The sequence below is a fragment of the Symphalangus syndactylus genome, chromosome 8 (assembly GCF_028878055.3).
Source record: "Symphalangus syndactylus isolate Jambi chromosome 8, NHGRI_mSymSyn1-v2.1_pri, whole genome shotgun sequence".
NCBI lineage: Eukaryota > Metazoa > Chordata > Mammalia > Primates > Hylobatidae > Symphalangus > Symphalangus syndactylus.
Genome location: NC_072430.2, coordinates 117,914,824 through 117,934,168, shown reverse-complemented (window position 1 = coordinate 117,934,168; position 19,345 = coordinate 117,914,824). Strand labels below are relative to the sequence as shown.

Genomic DNA, 19,345 nt, shown 5'->3' with positions numbered 1-19,345 from the left:
AGTATATCAATTCTCTGGCTTTGTATCATAATCTTATTCGGAGACCTTGATCGCTTTTCACTTCCACAAGATATCACACTAGCCCACTATATTGATGACATTATGCTGATTGGATCCAGTGAGCAAGAAGTAGCAAACACGCTGGACTTATTGGTGAAACATCTGCATAACAGAGGATAAGAAATAAATTCGACTAAAATTCAGGGATCTTCTACCTCAGTAAAATTTCTAGTGGTCCAGTGGTGTGGGGCCTGTTGAGATATTCCTTCTAAGGTGAAGGATAAGTTGCTGCATTTGGGCCCTCCTACAACCAGGAAAGAGGCACAATGCCTAGTGGGCCTATTTGGATTTTGCAGGCAACCACATTCTTCATTTGGGTATGTTACTCTGGCCCATTTATCGAGTGACCTGAAAGGCTGCCAGTTTTGAGTGGGGTTCAGAACAGGAAAATGCTCTGAAACAGGTCCAGGCTGCTGTGCAAGCTGCTCCACCACTGGGGCCATATAACCCAGCAGATCCAATGCTGCCTCCATAGGTGAATCACAGTGGAGGCCTCTCGGATTATGGAGCAAGGCCCTGTCATCTTCTGCAGATAACTACTCTCCTTTTGAGAGACAGCTCTTGGCCTGTTACTGGGCTTTGTGGAAACTGAATGTTTGACTATGGGTCATCAAGTCACCATGCAACCTGAACTGCCTATCATGAACTGGGTGCTTTCTGACATATCTAGCCATAAACTGGGTCATGCACAGCAGCAGTCCTTCATCATATGAAAGTGGTATATGTGTGATCGGGCTCAAGCAGGTCCCGAAGGCACAAGTAAGTTACATGAGGAAGTGGCTCAAATGTCCATGGTCTCCATTCCTGTCACCCTGCCTTCTGTCTCCCAGCTTGCACCAATGGCATCATGGGGAATTACCTATGATCAGGTAACAGAGGAAGAGAAGACTAGGGCCTGGTTCATAGATGGTTCTGCACAATATGCAGGCACCACCCGAAAGTTGACAGATGCAGCACCACAGCCCCTTTCTAGGACATTCCTGAAAGATAGTGATGAAGGGAAATCTTCCCAGTGGACAGAACTTAGAGCAGTGCACCTGGCTGTGCACTTTGTATGGAAGGAGAAATGGTCATATGTGTGATTATATGCTGATTTATGGCTGCAGCCAATGGTTTGGCTGGATGGTCAGGGACTCAAAAGAAGCACGATTGGAAAATTGGTGACAAGGAAATTTAGGGAAGAGGTATATGGATGGACCTCTTTGAGTGGTCAAAAACTGTGAAGACATTTGTATTCCATGTGAATGCTCACCAACTGATGACCTCAGCTGAGGAGGATTTTAATAATCAAGTGGATAGGATGACCCGTTCTGTGGACACCACTCAGCCTCTTTTCCCAGCCACCCCTGTCACCACCAATGGGCCCATGAATAAAGTGACCATGGTGGCAGGGATGGAGGTTACGCATGGGCCCAGGAACATGCACTTCCACTCACCATGGCTGACCTGGCTATGTCTACTGCTGAGTGCCCAATTTGCCAGCAGCAGAGACCAACCCTGAGCCCTCAATATGGCACCATTCCTCGGGGTGATCAGCCAGCTACCTGATGGCAGATTGATTATATTGGACCTCTTCCATCATGGAAAGGGCAGAGGTTTGTCCTTACTGGAATAGATACTTACTCTGGATATGGGTTTGCCTATCCTAAATGCAATGCTTCTACCAAGACCATCATCCATGGACTCACGGAATGCCTTATCCCACGCTGTTGCACACAGCATTGCCTCTGACCAAAGCACTCGCTTTATGGCTAAAGAAGTGCAGCAGGGGGCTCATGCTCCTGCAATCTACTGGTCTTACCATGTTTCCCCATCATCCTGTAGCAGCTGGATTGATAAAACCATAGAATTGCCTTTTGAAGTCACAATTACAACACCAACTAGGTGACAATGCTTTACTAGGCTGAGACAAAGTTCTCCAGAAGGTGTGTATGCTCCGAATCAGCATTCAATATATGGTACTGTTTTTCCCATAGCCAGGATTCATGGGTCCAGGAATCAAGGGGTGGAAGTGGAAGTGGCACCACTCACCATCACCCCTAGTGATCCACCAGCAAAATTCTTGCTTCCTGTTCCCACAACATTAGATTCTGCTGGCCTAGAGGTCTTAGTTCCAGAGGAAGGAACGCTGCCACCAGGAGACACAACAATGATACCATTAAACTGAAAGTTAAGATTGCCACTTGGACACTTTGGGCTCCTCCTACCTTTAAGTTAACAGGCTAAGGGAGTTACAGTGTTGGCTGGGGTGATTGGCCCAGACTGTCAAGATGAAATCAGTCTACTACTCCGCAATGGAGGTAGCAAAGAGTATGCATGAATACAGGAGATCCGTTAGGATGTCTCTTAGTATTGCCATGCCCTGTGATTAAGGTCAATGGGAAATTACAACATCCCAGTCTGGGCAGGACTGCGTATGGCCCAGACCCTTCAGGAATGAAGGTTTGGGTCACTCCACCAGGAAAAAATCCACAACCTGCTGAGGTACTTGCTGAAGGCAAAGGGACTACAGAATAGATAGAACAAGGTAGTAATCAATACCAGCTACGACCACGTGACCAGCTGCAGAAACAAGGACTGTAATTGTCATGGGTATTCCCTCCTTCTTTTGTTAAAACCGTGGTTGTACATGTATACACTGTACTAAGAATACACCTTCATTTTATTTCCTTTCTCCCTTATCACGAGATATAAGATTTACTGACTTCACATCAACATTTAAGTATTGTTAACTTTATGTAATAGTATTTGAGTTGGGGACTGATGCATTTCTGGTTGTACGAAGGATAGTTGTTTTATGTTAGGCATAATTATGACCTTATTATTATCTTTATTTGAAGATTATGTATGATCTCAGCAGATCTGTAGGGGTTCAAGTTGATAAGGGGGGGGACTTGAGATGGTTAATACTGTCAACTTGATTGAATTGAAGGATGCAAACTATTGATCCTGGGTGTGTCTGTGAAGGTGTTGCCAAAGGAGATTAACATTTGAGTCAGTGGGCTGGGAAAGACAGACCCACCCCTTAATCTGGGTGGGCACCATCTAATCAGCTCCTAGTGCAGCTAGAATATAAAGCAGGCAGAAAAATGTGAAAAGACCAGACTGGCCTAGCCTCCCAGCCTACATCTTTCTCCATGCTGGATACTTCCTGCCCTCTAACATCAGACTCCAAGTTCTTCAGTTTTGGGACTTGGACTGGCTCTCCATGCTCCTTAGTTTGCAGACAGCCTATTGTGGGACCTTGTGATCGTGTGAGTTAATACTTAATAAACTCCCCAAATATATCTTATTAGTTCTATCCCTCTACAGAATATATATCTATATCTATATAGATATAGATATAGATATATAGATAGATATAGATATAGATATATAGATATAGATATATATCCTGTTAGCTCTATCCCTCTGGAGAGCTCTGACTAATACAGTGCTCATTAGGATAAAAGCTTTCTGATTTTGCCAAGTTCAAAGAACTCTAAGCTATCATAAGGTATCTCAAGTCAAGTAACAACTCTTCCATTTATCTTTAATTTCTCCCTCCTTGCACCTTCAACCTTGCCAGTCAGCAAACTAGGGAAAAAGTAAGAGGAAAAGATTTACGAACGGCCACACACCACCACCATTACAACCCCTTCCATACTGCAAATGTCTAGCCCAAAGAAGTTCCCAGCTGAGGGTTAGGTGAAAATTTAACTTCATGTTAAATATGGAGCATTTATGTTACATAAAGCTGGACATATTTAATTACTGATTTGAGACTGTGTTTTGCAACCAGAGTAAACACACACTTAACTAATAATTTCATGAAGCCTGAATGAATTATCACCCTAGGGTAAGGGTTGAGTTACCTCCACTGAGCAGCTTTAAGATTCAGTAGGTCACATAAATAAAGTTGTTATTATGATTACACCTCACTGTTCTAGTTGTTCAAAATACTAGTTTACTGGTACATTGTATTGCATATGGTATTTTTTACTTCCCAACAAAATAACAAGAATCAGACCAACAGCAATTATTGCTATCCTCTAAGACATTAAAACAATGCCTGTAAAATTCTGGTGGAAAATTAATTTAAAACTAGAACTGTAATTCCAGCAAAATATCAACTCAGTGTAAGGCAGAACAAGAATATTTCAGATGTATGAACTTAGATCATTTATCTCCATTGGCCCTTTTCGAAAATTACTCATGGAGATACTCTAGGAAAATAGAAAAAGCAATCTATAAAGGAAAATATGAGAATACATAACAGGGGCAGCTGAGTGTAAGCCAATGAAGTAGAAGAGAGAGAGTGTTTATAAAAGAGAAATCTTTAAATACAGTCCTATGCACTTCAGGTATTCTCCTTCCTCCTCTACAGTTCTAGTTAAATTTGCAATGTCTGCAATAAATCACATTTACTTAAACATAATCCATTTAAAGGCTGTTTATGGGATTAAATGTTAGTATTACAGACAACACATAGAATAGAATTAAGAAACAGAACAAATGTAAATGTTATCAATTATGACAACATGCATAATGTAACTCAAATCAAGTCAGTAAAGTGCTCTAAATGCCTCTTTGTTACGGCAGAGTCAATAGATATCATGTGAAGTGAATTATTAAAAAAACAGAAACAGAACTCAGTCATTTGTTATAATAATAACTACAAGAAAATTAAGAGTAATATTAGTAAAAATGATTACTCAGTGAAAGTGAGGATTCACTTTATTTTATACTTTAGCCCTGTAATATGACCTACATTTTCTATCATGCTGTATTACATTAAATATCAGAATGCAACACCATAAAATAATATACTATGCATAAATATGCAATGTACTTTTCCTATATTTTAGTAGCTTTTTGTCACATAAAAAGTCAACCTTGCATTATTAATCTAAACTCTTATAAGCTATAAGAACTGAGTGAATGAATCAACAAATCACTTCTAAGTATGACTTACTACCTGAAAGAGAATACTTATACCATTAGAAGATGAAAATGTTTCTGATGACAATCACCTCCATCATTCCAAAATTCCTTAAATCTGATATGAGTCTATGTCACATACCATAATCTATAATTTTGATAGAAAAACAACAAAACACTAATCTGAAAAGCACAAGATTATAATAAAAAGCTTATTATAACAAAAAAGTGATTAGTTTTTATTTTATTCAAATATTTTATATAATACCAGAATCCAATGCATGTTTTAGAGAGAGAAAAATATTATTGGCATTACCTAAGTAAATGCTATTATTTGAATTCATAAAAATCTATTCTTCTTCTAGAATTACTAAGAAGCTATTATAATTGTAAATATTTTTATTTTAAAATAAGTGCCAGATATTTTAGAACTCTAAGGTAACAACTGCCTTACAAGAAAATTCATTACCTGAGCTAGACTTTTATGTAATTTTCATAACAATAAACTAAACTCTTCACAGGTTTTATGTAATTTTCTTCATTTTTGATCTCTTTGACCAACCATTTTTAATACCATTTTCTTTAATCACTGGCAAAGATTTAAACTACCAGTCTGATTACAAAGTGAAAGTACTCAAGATATAGATTGTTAAATGGAGCATAATGCTATTTCATTCTACCTTTAAAGAGACTAAGTAAAGTCTGACGTTACATTTTGAGAAAAGTTATAACAAGATATGACCTGGGAGCGATTTCTTTTAGACAGAGGTAATTTCAAGCAGAAAAGTTAGCAGGTGAGCAGACATGATCATGATCATGATTATGTTGGGATAGGTGGCAGAGTGATTCATTGAGCTGTCTCTGCTACTAATAAGCCTGTGTCCCTGAATTAACTACTTACTAGTAACATTTGGATACCTCCACTGTCCATGCATAAACTAAGCAGCCCAGAATATACAACCTCTAAATTCCTTTTCCGGTAAAATGATACCATATGAGTGAATGGATCTAAAGATCTGAGAGTTAAGTATGACTTAATGCAAACAAAAGCAAATATCATACCTTTGTACTGCCTTTCATCTTTGTTTTACATTTGTTTTGTTCCCTGGCTTCACGAAGACCTTTCTGAGTAGGACCTTCTGGTGCATTTTCTTTTTCACGACTACGATCAACTACAAGACAATATAATTTATTCTTAATATTTGCACTGCTTATCAGTATAAAATGCTTGCAACCAAAAATATGAAAACCAAGATCTCAATGATGCATGTATTTTTTTAAAATTCATGAAATTATTGATACTCAAACCATACCAAATGCTTTATGTGTGGTCTCAAAATTCAGTTCCCAAAAATGCAGAGAGGCATTACTACAAGGTTAATTAAATACATGGTGAGCCAGTTACAGAGCACAGTTATCATATATCCAAATTCCTGTTATCACAAGGCTTTGTGTGTTTATAAACAGAGTTAAAGATGGTGAAGGAGAGAATGATAAGAAATGACAAAACTTCCCACATGAAACTAGATAATAAATGTTTTTATTATAAAAAAGAGAATATTGTATTAATAAGATATTATTGTCTATGCTTCCCTATGTTAAGGACAAAAAGGAAAAACACAGGGTAATATTCAAAATAGTTGTAACACTGGTCTCCTGCTTCTCATGGACATAATGAGCAGTCTTAATGGAATCATTTCAGAGTGGGGAATTGACAGAAAAAGTCTCTCACATTTTTCTACATATATATACATATATAAGTACACATATTTCCACTTGTATTTCTAAACAATAAGTTGATTGCAAAAAACTAAGGTTATAATCACTAACACAAATAAACAACTAAATGTTACAAATTATAACACCAGATTTATAATAGAGAAAAGATGATGAACAAAGAAATGTCTGGATGATTTCAATGACAAGGCTCTCTTAAGAAATCCTGAGATTATAAAGGCAGAGAATAAAATGGCTGGCATTTATTTTATTTTATTTTCTGACTAATTTTTTCTATTCAATACCCGTTCTAGACAAAGGAGAAAATCCTCAAAACAACTGCCACAATAACGTTAAAAAATGTTCCATAACCCCATGTTACATGAAAGTACTTGAGAGACCTGGGTGTCCAAACTACCTGTCCTCCCCTAAGGTGCCATAAGCTAGAGTCCCACAGCATCTAGGATACTGAAGTCTAGAGGAAAGGCAACAATTACAGCTTGTTCAGATTAAGGGAAAATATTTACTTCTGATTCTCTTTTATTATATTTTCCCTTTCAAATTCCAGGGGTGTCAACCTGATAATAATTAAAAACAATAACTAACATTCATGCCTCATTGATCTTTTACAATATAATGTCCACTGTTCTAAACAACTTATATGTACAATTTTATGCAATTATGTAAATAATCTTGTGAAGGTCACACTACCTTTTGTTCCCATTGTATATGAGAAGGGGAATTCACATAGTAATATCAGAGGAAAGAAAAGAGAAATCAGTAGGGAGAGAAACTCAAGAATCCAACAGATAATTCCAGGAATAAAAGCAGATCTCATGTAGCATGCAAGACATTGCTAAAGGCCACTTCATAAAAGAAATAAAATTAAAAAGCAAGCAAACAAATATGGTAGGAATTACAAAGGTGGAAAATCCAAAAGGGCATGGTTTATGTGTATACGTTGTTGCTCTACAAACAAAATGAAAAATACACACTTTAATAAAATTTTAGGAAAGTATTCAACATTTAAAACCAAAACATAGGAATAAACATTGCAGAATGTACAGGGTACTGGCAGAAAAAAAAAATGTTTTTCAAGTATTTCTCAATGTAGTGAGAATAAATATGATTTCCACTCTCCAGCAAATAAGCATCACTTTTACTTACACAAAAATTTACAGAACAAATGAAAGGCGCATACAGTAAAGGCTGTATCACGTTCAGTGTTAAGTGCATGTAATTCTCAGATTCCATATAGCACTTCTCAATGTTGAGTAATATCCCAGCAAAGTCTTTGTCTCTATCATAGCTTCTCATGGCTGTCACCTAATGCTTATTAATGGCAAAGGCTATGGTACCAACAGGTACCGTGTAGTTTTCCAAATTTTACTTAGGTAAAGTCAGCATTTTAAGGCATGCATACTTTCTTGAGATAAAACAAACAGCAAATAAACAAACACACTTTCATTTATAGAAATTCTAATTTATTGTACCTTCCAGTGTTAAATTTTACCCATTCCATTGTTCCTTCATGTGTGTACACATTCAATCAATGTTAACATGTTCAGGCTCTTGGATAAATATCAGAAAGACATAAATACCATAATTTAAAAAATATTTATTAAGCACTTACTTTGTGCCACTCCCTAACTTCCTTATAGACCAAACAAAACTGAAAAGAGAATTTTTTAACTGAAAAAGATTTTGAAGAAATTGTCTATAATTTACCTCAGAGAAACAGAAAATGTCTAAGAGATTAGGACACATGTAAACTAAAATGAGGAGATTGGTTAGATCTATGTAATTAGAATTCAGAAAAAGAAATACAGTTAAATGAGAAGATGCTATATTCGAAAAAAGTATTAATTAGACCATATAGTCTAATAATTACATAAATTTGGCATCTCATAATGCAATTCTGAGCAGCAACAAAACACGAACTTAAAAAGCAGCAATTAATTAAACTATAAGAAATAATGAGTACTTGCTCTACTGTTAATTTTGAAGTACTAACTTAAGAGCTACTTTGCTTTACTATATATGACATTTATTTCCTCTTTAAAGCTCTGAAGTCAGCTTTCACAATTTTTCACTTCACCAAGCATTTACAATTTCTAGAAGATCATCCTGAATTAATAATTTCCTATACATTATAAGATATACTAAAATGCAATTATATGTATCATTATGATCTGGTTTAAAAATAGGCATTATTGCACTGAAACTGCAACCTTATAGCAAACAAAAATAACTAATAAAAGGATGACAATCAAACCAGTAGATTTCATAAGCTTTTTGAAATTAATTTGCAAAAAAAAATTTTTATCTCATAATACATAATACTAAATAGTGCTTTCTGTATAGTGTCATGTAAATATTTGATACATATGACCCTTGATAAAAATAAAAACATAATCTGTAATTTTCAGTTTAAATATCTACTCAATAATAATTATTTCATAGTTTCTCCCAGAAATTTTTCTACTTTTGACCTACCACACAGAATAAATGTAAAATTGAAAACTCTTTTCAGGTGAGATTAGGTAACAAAGCATTAATATTATCTTTGTATGGCAGCAAATATGGGGTGATTCTTTAAAATATATTTTATCATTGTCTGAATTTTCTATAATAAACGTCACTTTCGTAGTCAAAAAAGTATGTTTAAAATACTTTGCTAACTTTGCTCCAAATCATTCCAATTTGTGTCTTATTCCCTAAATTTAGATTAAATAACAATTAATGTGTCTTGTTCCCAAAGTTTAGAGGAAATGACAATCAATTTGTTGTTTTCTAACTTCAAAGTAAATAATGTTTAATTTGAAGAATCTCTATTGACATGCCAACTTCTGCCCAAAATAAATGGATGGATGGATGGGTGGATGGATGGATAAATGAGAGAGAGAGGGAAGTATTTTTAAAACTAAACTTAAATGAGCAAGTAAAGAGGGAGGAAGTAATACGAAAATATGAAGAACGACAGGAATTATGAGGAACAACCACTTAACCAATAAATCGTCTTTTTTTTTTTTTTTTTGAGGCGGGGTCTTGCTGTGTTGCCAGGCTGGAGCGCAGTGGTGCGATCTTGGCTCACTGCAACCTCCTGGTTCAAGTGATTCTCTTGTCTCAGCCTCCCAAGTAGCTGAGATTACAGGCATGCACCATCACGCCTAGCTAATTTTAGTAGACGGGGTTTTACCATATTGGTCAGGATGGTCTTGATCTCCTGACCTCATGATCCACCTGCTTTGGCTTCCCAAAGAGCTGGGATTACAGGCGTGAGCCACCATGCCCAGCCTCTTTTCAAATTACAGTTCCTAAGTAGGATACCAAGTTTTAGCAACTGGAGACGTGACAAGAGTCTAAGGGACGACAGACAAATGCTGAGATCAGAAGCTTAGGGAAAGTGCTTCAAGTTCTGTATCTAAAACTAGAGTGTATGTTTACAAAGAGCATAAAATTATTCAGTACAGGATTTAAATAATTACTTTTGATCAGATAGTTGGGATACATAACTAAAAAAACTATTTCCCCATGTTGGGTCAGAATTTCTTTTGACTAAAAGCCATTTCAAAATATCACAGATCAAAATACAAGTTTAATCTCCAAAGTACCTTGTAAATATCACTCAAGAAAAACATGCAATATGTTCTTGTATGAATTAGACTAAACACCAGGAGATAATTTCATAAGAGAGTTATCTGTCAGGAACCAGTTTATTTTAATTGATATGTCAAGGATAAATATATAAAATTTAAACCATTAGAGTAGAATGAATCATTAGAGATTAATTGGTGCAAACATTAACCCAATTCACAAAGTCCCTCAACCTTTAAGCTTTCTTACATATATTCTTTTTCAGACTATTTAGTAATTTTTGGAGTTACAGTTCATGAAATTATGATAATTTCAAACCATCCTTTAATATTTATATCTGATTACATTCTTATCTTAATATGAAAACAATTTTTGATGTTGCCAGAAATGTACATTCTTTGTGAAATATGCAATAAAGAAAAAGGGTAGGAAGTAGTCATATAACAGAGAAAATTATCTTAAAATCCTGGTGTGTACCTTCTGATATTTTTTCTTTGCATATATTCAACAGGCATACACTTGTGCCATATAAAAGTTTTTATTTCTTAACATTATAAGTATTTCTTATGCATGATTTTTAGACTTTTCATTATTGTAGGATCCACTATAAACATTCACTGGTGGTTAAAAAGTGAGATTGCCCATATTGTTGTGTTACTTTTATGACTGCAATAAACATCCTTGTGCATAGTCCCTTAGGAATCACTCTGCATAACTGATACTACTTTAACATAAAATATTAGAAAAGTAGGAAGGAGGAAGGGATGAATAGGCAAAGCACAAAAGGTTTTTAGGGCAGTGATACTACTCTGTATGACACTAAAATGTTGGATACATGTCATAAATGTGTTGAATTCCATAGAATGTACAACATCAAAAGTGAACCCTAATGTAAACTATGGACTTCGGGTGATATTAATGTAATGGACACTCATCAGTTTTTACAACTGTATCAATCTGGTAGGGGATGCTGATAATAGGGGAAACTATGTCTGGGGGCAGGTGGTATATGCGTGGCGGCAGGTGGTATATGGAAAATCACTGTACCTTCCACTCAATTTTGCTATAAACCTAAAACTGCTCTAAAAAAATAAAGTTTATCCTTTTTAAAAAATGAAGCCAGCTCACAAGAGAGAGGCAGCGACCAGGTCCTAAGGACATCATCCTTCTGGATCTAGTCATGTCTGAGAATACTGCCTGTGCCTTCTAGTTATATGAGCCACAAAAAAAAAAAATCCTCTTTGCCTAAAAATAAACACAGGTATACTCAAATTTATGCAATTTATTGTATGTAAATTATGTACTTTAATTGTACAGATAGGTGTGTTTTGACAAATATAAACAGGCATGTAACTACTACCAAAATTAAGATATAAAATATTTCCACCAAACCTCAAATTATTTTCCTTTTATTTTACGTACCTTATAAACATTACCTTGTGACACTGCAATTTTTATTTTAATCAGTCACTTTTCTTCTGAGGAAATTAGAAAAGGAAAACATATTTCTTATTTTAACCAGAATTTAACATTTTTAATTCTCTGTATTCAGTTGTGGTAGATCTTAATTTCCTTCTGGCAAATTTTCTTTTTTGCCCAAAGAAATTTCTTTAGTATTTCCTGTTGTACAGATAGGCTTGCAACAAAATCTCTCAACTTTCCTTTATCTTAAAATATAATCTAAATTTTAAAGGATATTTTTATTGGATATACAATTCTGAATTAAAATTTTTTCCACACCTTAAAAATGCCATTTTATTGTTTCTAGCCTCCAGTATTTCTTATGAGAAATCAGCCTGTATTTGTATTACTGCTTTCAAGATTTTCTCGTGCAGTATGGCCATTATCACGATATTGATTCTTCCTATCCATGAGCATGGAATGTTCTTCCATTTGTTTGTGTCCTCTTTTATTTCATTGAGCAGTGGTTTGTAGTTCTCCTTGAAGAGGTCCTTCACATCCTTTGTAAGCTGGATTCCTAGGTATTTTATTCTCTTTGAAGCAATTGTGAATGGGATTTCACTCATGATTTCGCTGTTTGTCTGTTATTGGTGTATAAGAATACTTGTGATTTTTGCACATTAATTTTGTATCCTGAGACTTTGCTGAAGTTGCTTATCAGCTTAAGGAGATTTTGGGCTGAGATGATGGGATTTTCTAAATATACAATCATGTCATCTGCAAACAGGGACAATTTGCCTTCCTGTTTTCCTAATTGAATGCCCTTTATTTCCTTCTCCTGCCTGATTGCCCTGGCCACAACTTCCAACACTATGTTGAATAGGAGTGGTGAGAGAGGGCATCCCTGTCTTGTGCCAGTTTTCAAAGGGAATGCTTCCAGTTTTTGCCCATTCAGTATGATATTGGCTGTGGGTTTGTCATAAATAGCTCTTATTATTTTGAGATAAGTCCCATCAATAACGAATTTATTGAGAGTTTTTAGCATGAAGTGTATAGATTCAATGCCATCCCCATCAAGCTACCAATGACTTTCTTCACAGAATTGGAAAAAACTACTTTAAAGTTCATACAGAACCAAAAAAGAGCCTGCATAACCAAGACAATCCTAAGCAAAAAGAACAAAGCTGGAGGCATCACTCTACCTGACTTCAAACTATACTACAAGTCTACAGTAATGAAAACAGCATGGTACTGGTACCAAAACAGAGACATAGACCAATGGAACAGAACAGAGCCCTCAGAAATAATACCACACATCTACAACAATCTGATCTTTGACAAACCTGACAAAAACAAGAAATGGGGAAAGGATTCCATATTTAATAAATGGTGCTGGGAAAACTGGCTAGCCATATGTAGAAGCTGAAACTGGATCCCTTCCTTACACTTTATACAAAAATTAATTCAAGATGGATTAAAGACTTAAATGTTAGACCTAAAACCATAAAAACCCTAGAAGAAAACCTAGGCAATAGGACATAGGCATGGGCAACGGCTTCATGTCTAAAACACCAAAAGCAATGGCAACAAAAGCCAAAATTGACAAATGGGATCTAATTAAACTGAAGAGCTTGTAATTAAAAGGCAAAAGAAACTACAATCAGAGTGAACAGGCAACCTACAGGATGGGAGAAAATTTTTGCAATCTACTCAACTGACAAAGGGCTAATATCCAGAATCTACAAAGAACTCAAACAAATTTCCAAGAAAAAAACAAACAACCCCATCAACAAGTGGGCAAAGGATATGAACAGACACTTCTCAAAAGAAGACATTTATGCAGCCAACAGACACATGAAAAAATGCTCATCATCACTGGCGATCAGAGAAATGCAAATCAAAACCACAATGAGATACCACCTCACACCAGTTAGAATGGTGATCATTAAAAAGTCAGTAAACAACAGGTGCTGGAGAGGATGTGGAGAAACAGGAACACTTTTACATGGCTGGTGGGACTGTAAACTAGTTCAACCATTATGGAAGACACTGTGGCGATTCCTCAAGGATCTTGAACTAGAAATACCATTTGACCCAGCAATCCAATTACTGAGTATATACCCAAAGGATTATAAATCATGCTGCTATAAAGACACATGTACATGTATGTTTTTTGCATCACTATTCACAATAGCAAAGACTTGGAACCAACCCAAATGTCCATCAATGATAAACTGGATTAAGAAAATGTGGGACATATACACCATGGAATACTATGCAACCATAAAAAAGGATGAGTTCATGCCCTTTGTAGGGATATGGATGAAGCTGGAAACCATCATTCTCAGAAAACTATCACAAGGACAGAAAACCAAACACCGCATGTTTTCACTCATAGGTGGGAATTGAACAATGAGAACACTTGGACACAGGAAGGGGAACATCACAAACTGGGGCCTATCGTGGGGTAGGGGGAGAGGGAAGGAATAGCATTAGGAGATATACCTAATGTAGATGATGAGTTAATGGGTGCAGCACACCAATATGGCACATGTATACATATGTAACAAACCTGTACATTGTGCACATGTGCCCTAGAACTTAAAGTATAATTTAAAAAAAAAAAGATTCCATTGCATGTACAAACCACATTTTGCTTATCCATTCATCTATCAATGGACACTTGGTGATATGGTTTGGGCTGTGTCCCCACCCAAATCTCATCTTGAATTGTAGCTCCCATAATCCCCATGTGTCATGGGAGGGACCAGGTGGGAGGTATTTGAATCATGGAGGTGGTTTTTCCTATGCTGTTCTCATGATAGTCTCACAAGATCTGATGGTTTCATAAAGGGTAGTTCCTCTGCAAACTCTCTCTCGCCTGCTGCCATGTAAGAGGTGCCTTTGCTCCCCCTTTGCCTTCCACCATGATTGTGAGGCCTCCCCAGCCATGTGGAACTGTTAGTCCATTAAACCTCTTTTTCTTTATAAATTAAAAAAAAAGAAAAGATTTTCTCGCTTCAATTTTCAACAATTTCAACACATTGTGTTCAGGAGTGGTTCTCTTTATGTGTATGTTTAGTTCTCTTCTTAGGTGTTTAAGTTTATACTTTACATGAATTTGGGGAAATTTGGGGCCATCATTTGTTTAAGTATTTTTATGCTCCATTTTCATTCTCTTCTTTGGGACTTTAATTTTATATATGTTAAATAGGCAAGTTTTCCTTTAATCTTTTATCTTTCTTCTTTAGACTAGATGCCTTTATGGATCTGTCTTGAAATTTACTGACACTTCTGTCATCTCTAATTTGTTGTGAAGTACATTCAATAAAATTTTCGATTGGGTGCGGTGGCTCATGCCTGTAATCCCAGCATGTTGCGAGGCTGAGGCAGGCGGATCACTTGAGGTCAGGAGTTCGAGACCAGCCTGGACAACATGGTGAAACCCCAGCTCTACTAAAAATACAAAAATTAGCCAGTCATGGTGGCACACACCTGTAGTCCCAGCTACTGGAGAGGCTGAGGCACCAGAATCACTTGAACCTGGGAAGTGGAGGCTGCAGTGAGCTGAGATCACGCCACTGCACTCCAGCCTGGGTGACAGAGCAAGACTGTTTAAAAAAAAAAAAAAAAAATTCATTTTAGTTATTCTATTTTTCAGCTGTAGAACTTCAATTTGCTTTGGAATGTATGATTGTTCTCATTTCTCTGCTGAAATTCCCCATCTGTTCACTTATTAGTATTTTCCATTAAGTCCTTGAACGTAATCGAAATACCTGCTTTAGCACTTTCTATCTGCTAATTGCAACAATTTAGCTACTTTAGGGTAGGTTTCCATTTATTGCTTGTTGTCTTGATTATGGGTCACATTTTCCTGTTCCTATTCATATCTAGAAATGTTTAATTATGTACTAGGCAATGTGGGTAAAAGATTGTAAAGAATCTGGATGACTGTCTTCCTCAAAAGGATGTCATTTTTTGTTCTAGAAGGCAGTTCCATTTTTGGCTGATGAACCTAAAATCCTAGGCTTAATTTTATGCTTCGTTAGGGTGGATCCATGGAAAGCCCTAAATGTTTCTCAAGGCCCTATAACTTGGCAAGACTCAAACTCCAAATTCTGTGTCCTCTCTAAGAATGCTGTGTAAGCTTTGTTCCTGGTTTTATAAGGTGGATATGGGATGCTGAATGTTAATGTGTTGTTAACAAGGTGTGAAAGGGTCTTTCCACCCAGGCATGGCCAGATTTGCAATGTCTCTCATCACTAAACTTCTACAATCTCTGGCGTCCTCTTGATCCTATATAATTGTATCTCTCTTGTAAGTCTCAGGTAGTGTTGTTATGTATGTGTATTTCAGCCTCAGCTAAGGACTCATAGTAAACTCCCTCACAAATTGAGCCACTCCTCATTGCAGCTCTCTTCTCTGGTGTCCTTCCCTACAGATTCTAGTGGCTTCAAAAGCTGTGAACTAGGGTCTCTGATATTTCCAATTATCAGGATTGTCATGCTCTTATTGGCTTCCATCTCCACAAAGCTCAGTTTGGAACTTTCCACAGACCCAAAGCCACGGTGATGGCAGAGCTCACCTTGTAAATTTTCCTTCTGTCAATTGCCTTGTTACTTGAGCTGTCTATTTTCTATTGCCTAAAAGTAGTTGTCTGATCTTACAGCTTAGCTTTAGAGTTATTTATACAGAGAAGGCTAGTCTGGTACCAGGTATAATGACCAGAAGCAGAAGTCCTTCCATTATGGTTGACTTGTTTTTCTCTATAATTAATCCATACAGTATGATATCTATATTTCTTAATCTTTTTATTAAAATTTTAATTTGTGAAATAGCCACCACTTATTCACTTTTAAATATCTCTAGAATATTAATCACTGATAAGGTTGAGAAATCACCAAAGTATATTAAATTAGAGCTTCATCACATTTTATATTTACCTTTAATTTGAGGAGCATGGTAACTATGTCGTATTTGCAGCTTCTTCAATATTTCTTGAAGTCCAGAAATCTAAAAAATAAAATTCAAAGAAATGAAGTCATACACTAAATGACTTTTAAAAAGGTTACATAAAACATAATATTTAAATATCCATTGTAAAATATAAAAATATTGATCTCTTTTAAATTTATACCTTTTTTAATAAAACATAAATTTTAACAAAAGAAAAACAGAATTTTAAATTAAAATATAATTCCACCAGCTAATTATTAATTATTTTAGGTAAGCATCTGAAACATTTATTTCATGGCATAGTTTCCTGAATTAAGAATACTCATTGTACACTTTAATAATTATTCAATTCTCTATTTTGAGAGAGGTTTTTCCTCTGTTCAAATTGTTTCACAATAACTATCTTCTTTATATTTATAAAATATAAGGTAATTATCACTTGGAATGTAAAATATGAAGAGGTTGTTTTTATTCCCCCAACTCTTAGCTCATTTTCCACCCACATATATTCTCTATTTTAGTAAACATGTCTTATAATTAAGAACATTTGTTAGCCTGGTGTCATGATTTACCTGTATTCCTGAAAAATAGACTTAAATTTAAAATTTGACCTTAAAAAGCTATTTCATCTTGCATTGTATATGATTATACCAACACAAAATACCTGTTCAATTACATACAGATATACACTTTTTTCTACTATCAGTGAATAGTAATATTTCTTTATTAATAGAAAATAACATAATTTATTAATTATAACCTATAGATGAGTGCTCATGAAATGCCTAGGTTAAAAAAAAGTAAAAGATTACTATCTATTCCTAGAAGCCAAAAGAATTATAAATTTCAAAAATAAACTTTTTATTTAGAATAGCATAAGATTAACAGGAGAGTTGCTAATGTAGTACTGAGAATTCCTGTTTTATCCCATACCCTTTTGCCCCCATTAACATCATACATTGTAATGATACATTTTTCACAAATAATGAACCAATATTGATTGATACATTATTATAAACTATAGGCCATATTTTTAGTTTTATTAATTTTTCCATAATATCCTTTTTATGTTTCAAAATCGCATCCAGAATATCACCTTACAACTAGTTTTTAGGTCTCCTTAGCCTCCTCTGGACTGAGACAGTTTCTCAGACTGATACAGTTTGGATATTTGTCCTCTCCAAATCTCTTGTTGAAATGTGATCCCCAATGTTGGAGGTGGGGCCTAGGGAGAAGTATTTGGGTCATGGGGGCAGATCTCTCTGCAGATGCTGGTGCTATACTTCTTGTACAGCCTGCACAACCATGTGCCAAATAAACCTCTTTTCCTTATAAATTACTCAGTCTTGGGTATTCCTTTATAGCAACACAAAATGGACTAATACACAGATTTTCCCTGATTTTAATGTCCTTGATAATTTTGGGGAGCATTAGTCTGATAGTATTTTACAGAATAGCCCTAGATTTGAGGTTGTCTGATATTTTTCCCATGGTTAGACTAAAGTTATGGATTTGCAAGAAGACCACAGGGGAGTGCCATTATTAGCATATTACATCATAGGTAAATGCTACCAACAGTACTTAAAACTGATGATGTTAACCTTGATCCTTTGATCACATGATGAGAAGGTTGCCAGGTTTCCCCACTGTAAAGTTACTTTCTTCCCTATTTCCATTGCATTTCTGGATGCAAGTCATTACTTACTAAGTGCAGCCAACACTCAACAGCTGAGTTGTTAAGCTCCACCTACTTCAGGGAAGGATTATCAACATGTATTACTTGGGATTCTTCTGTATGGCAGATTTGTCTACTCTCTCACATGTCTTTACTAATCATTTATATTTATACCATTAAGGAATCAAAGATATTTATTTTGTATTTTGGGTTATAATCCAACACTACATTATTTTGTTGCTCAAATTGTTTCAGAAGGTTTGATCACTGGAAGCTCTTTCAGGTTGGATTCCTATAATGAGGAATCTGACTCTATTGTTTGATGTTTGAGTCTCAACAGCCTTTAAGCTTTACCTCCTCCCTCTTCCCTTGTGCCCAACATCTGGGCAACCGGATAAGAATGCCTGGGTACTCCCTTGTCTGGTACTGATGGGAGATTCAAATGATTCAAGCCTCACCTCACATATGAGAATTCTCACCCTGGCCCTAACTCCCAACTGCAATAAAAACCCCAAGCCAGTCTCCCTTCCTTGCTCTCTCAAGCCATTTCAGAAATGCTTGGGAGGTAATATGCAGCTCTCCTCAGCAAATTCAATTCCACAAGTAGTGAATTTATTTACAGTGCATGCACACGTGTGTGTGTGTGTGTGTGTGTGGCATTATCAGTCTGAATATCCAAATCAAATTTGGTTGGGGATCCACCGACCTCTGCAGGTGCCCACTACAGTTCCTTTGTCATAACTTGACATATCCCATTATTATGTTGAGTTTTTTTTTTCTTTTCTGTTCTACTTTTTGAGCATTTCCTTCCTTTCTAGCACAAGAAAATGTCTCAAGTGCTCCAGGCCCATCTAGTATTTTCTCTGCCCAGCTCTAGAATCAGATAGTTCTCCAGAGAATCCTGGTTTCCTTTCCTTTTACTAAAGAGTGATATTAGAAATCAAGATCTTAACACTGTATGTGCTCATTACTGGTGGAGTGTCACTACTTCCAGATCCTCCAAGCAGACAGACCTAAAAA

The 19,345-nt window shown here is 35.9% G+C and overlaps 1 protein-coding gene across 7 annotated transcripts in view; it reads right to left on the bottom strand.

The window, feature by feature from the left end:
• Positions 1 to 19,345, bottom strand: part of SPAG16 (sperm associated antigen 16) — a 1,161,742-nt gene that overhangs the window by 1,059,890 nt on the left and 82,507 nt on the right. For all 7 annotated transcript variants that reach the window (XM_063645681.1, XM_055290509.2, XM_055290510.2 and 4 more), the window contains 2 exons: positions 16,638 to 16,707; positions 6,043 to 6,152 (listed from right to left, as the gene is read on the bottom strand). In XM_063645681.1, the coding sequence (XP_063501751.1) occupies positions 6,043 to 6,152; positions 16,638 to 16,707 (180 nt within the window). The remainder of the gene's footprint in view (positions 1 to 6,042; positions 6,153 to 16,637; positions 16,708 to 19,345) is intronic.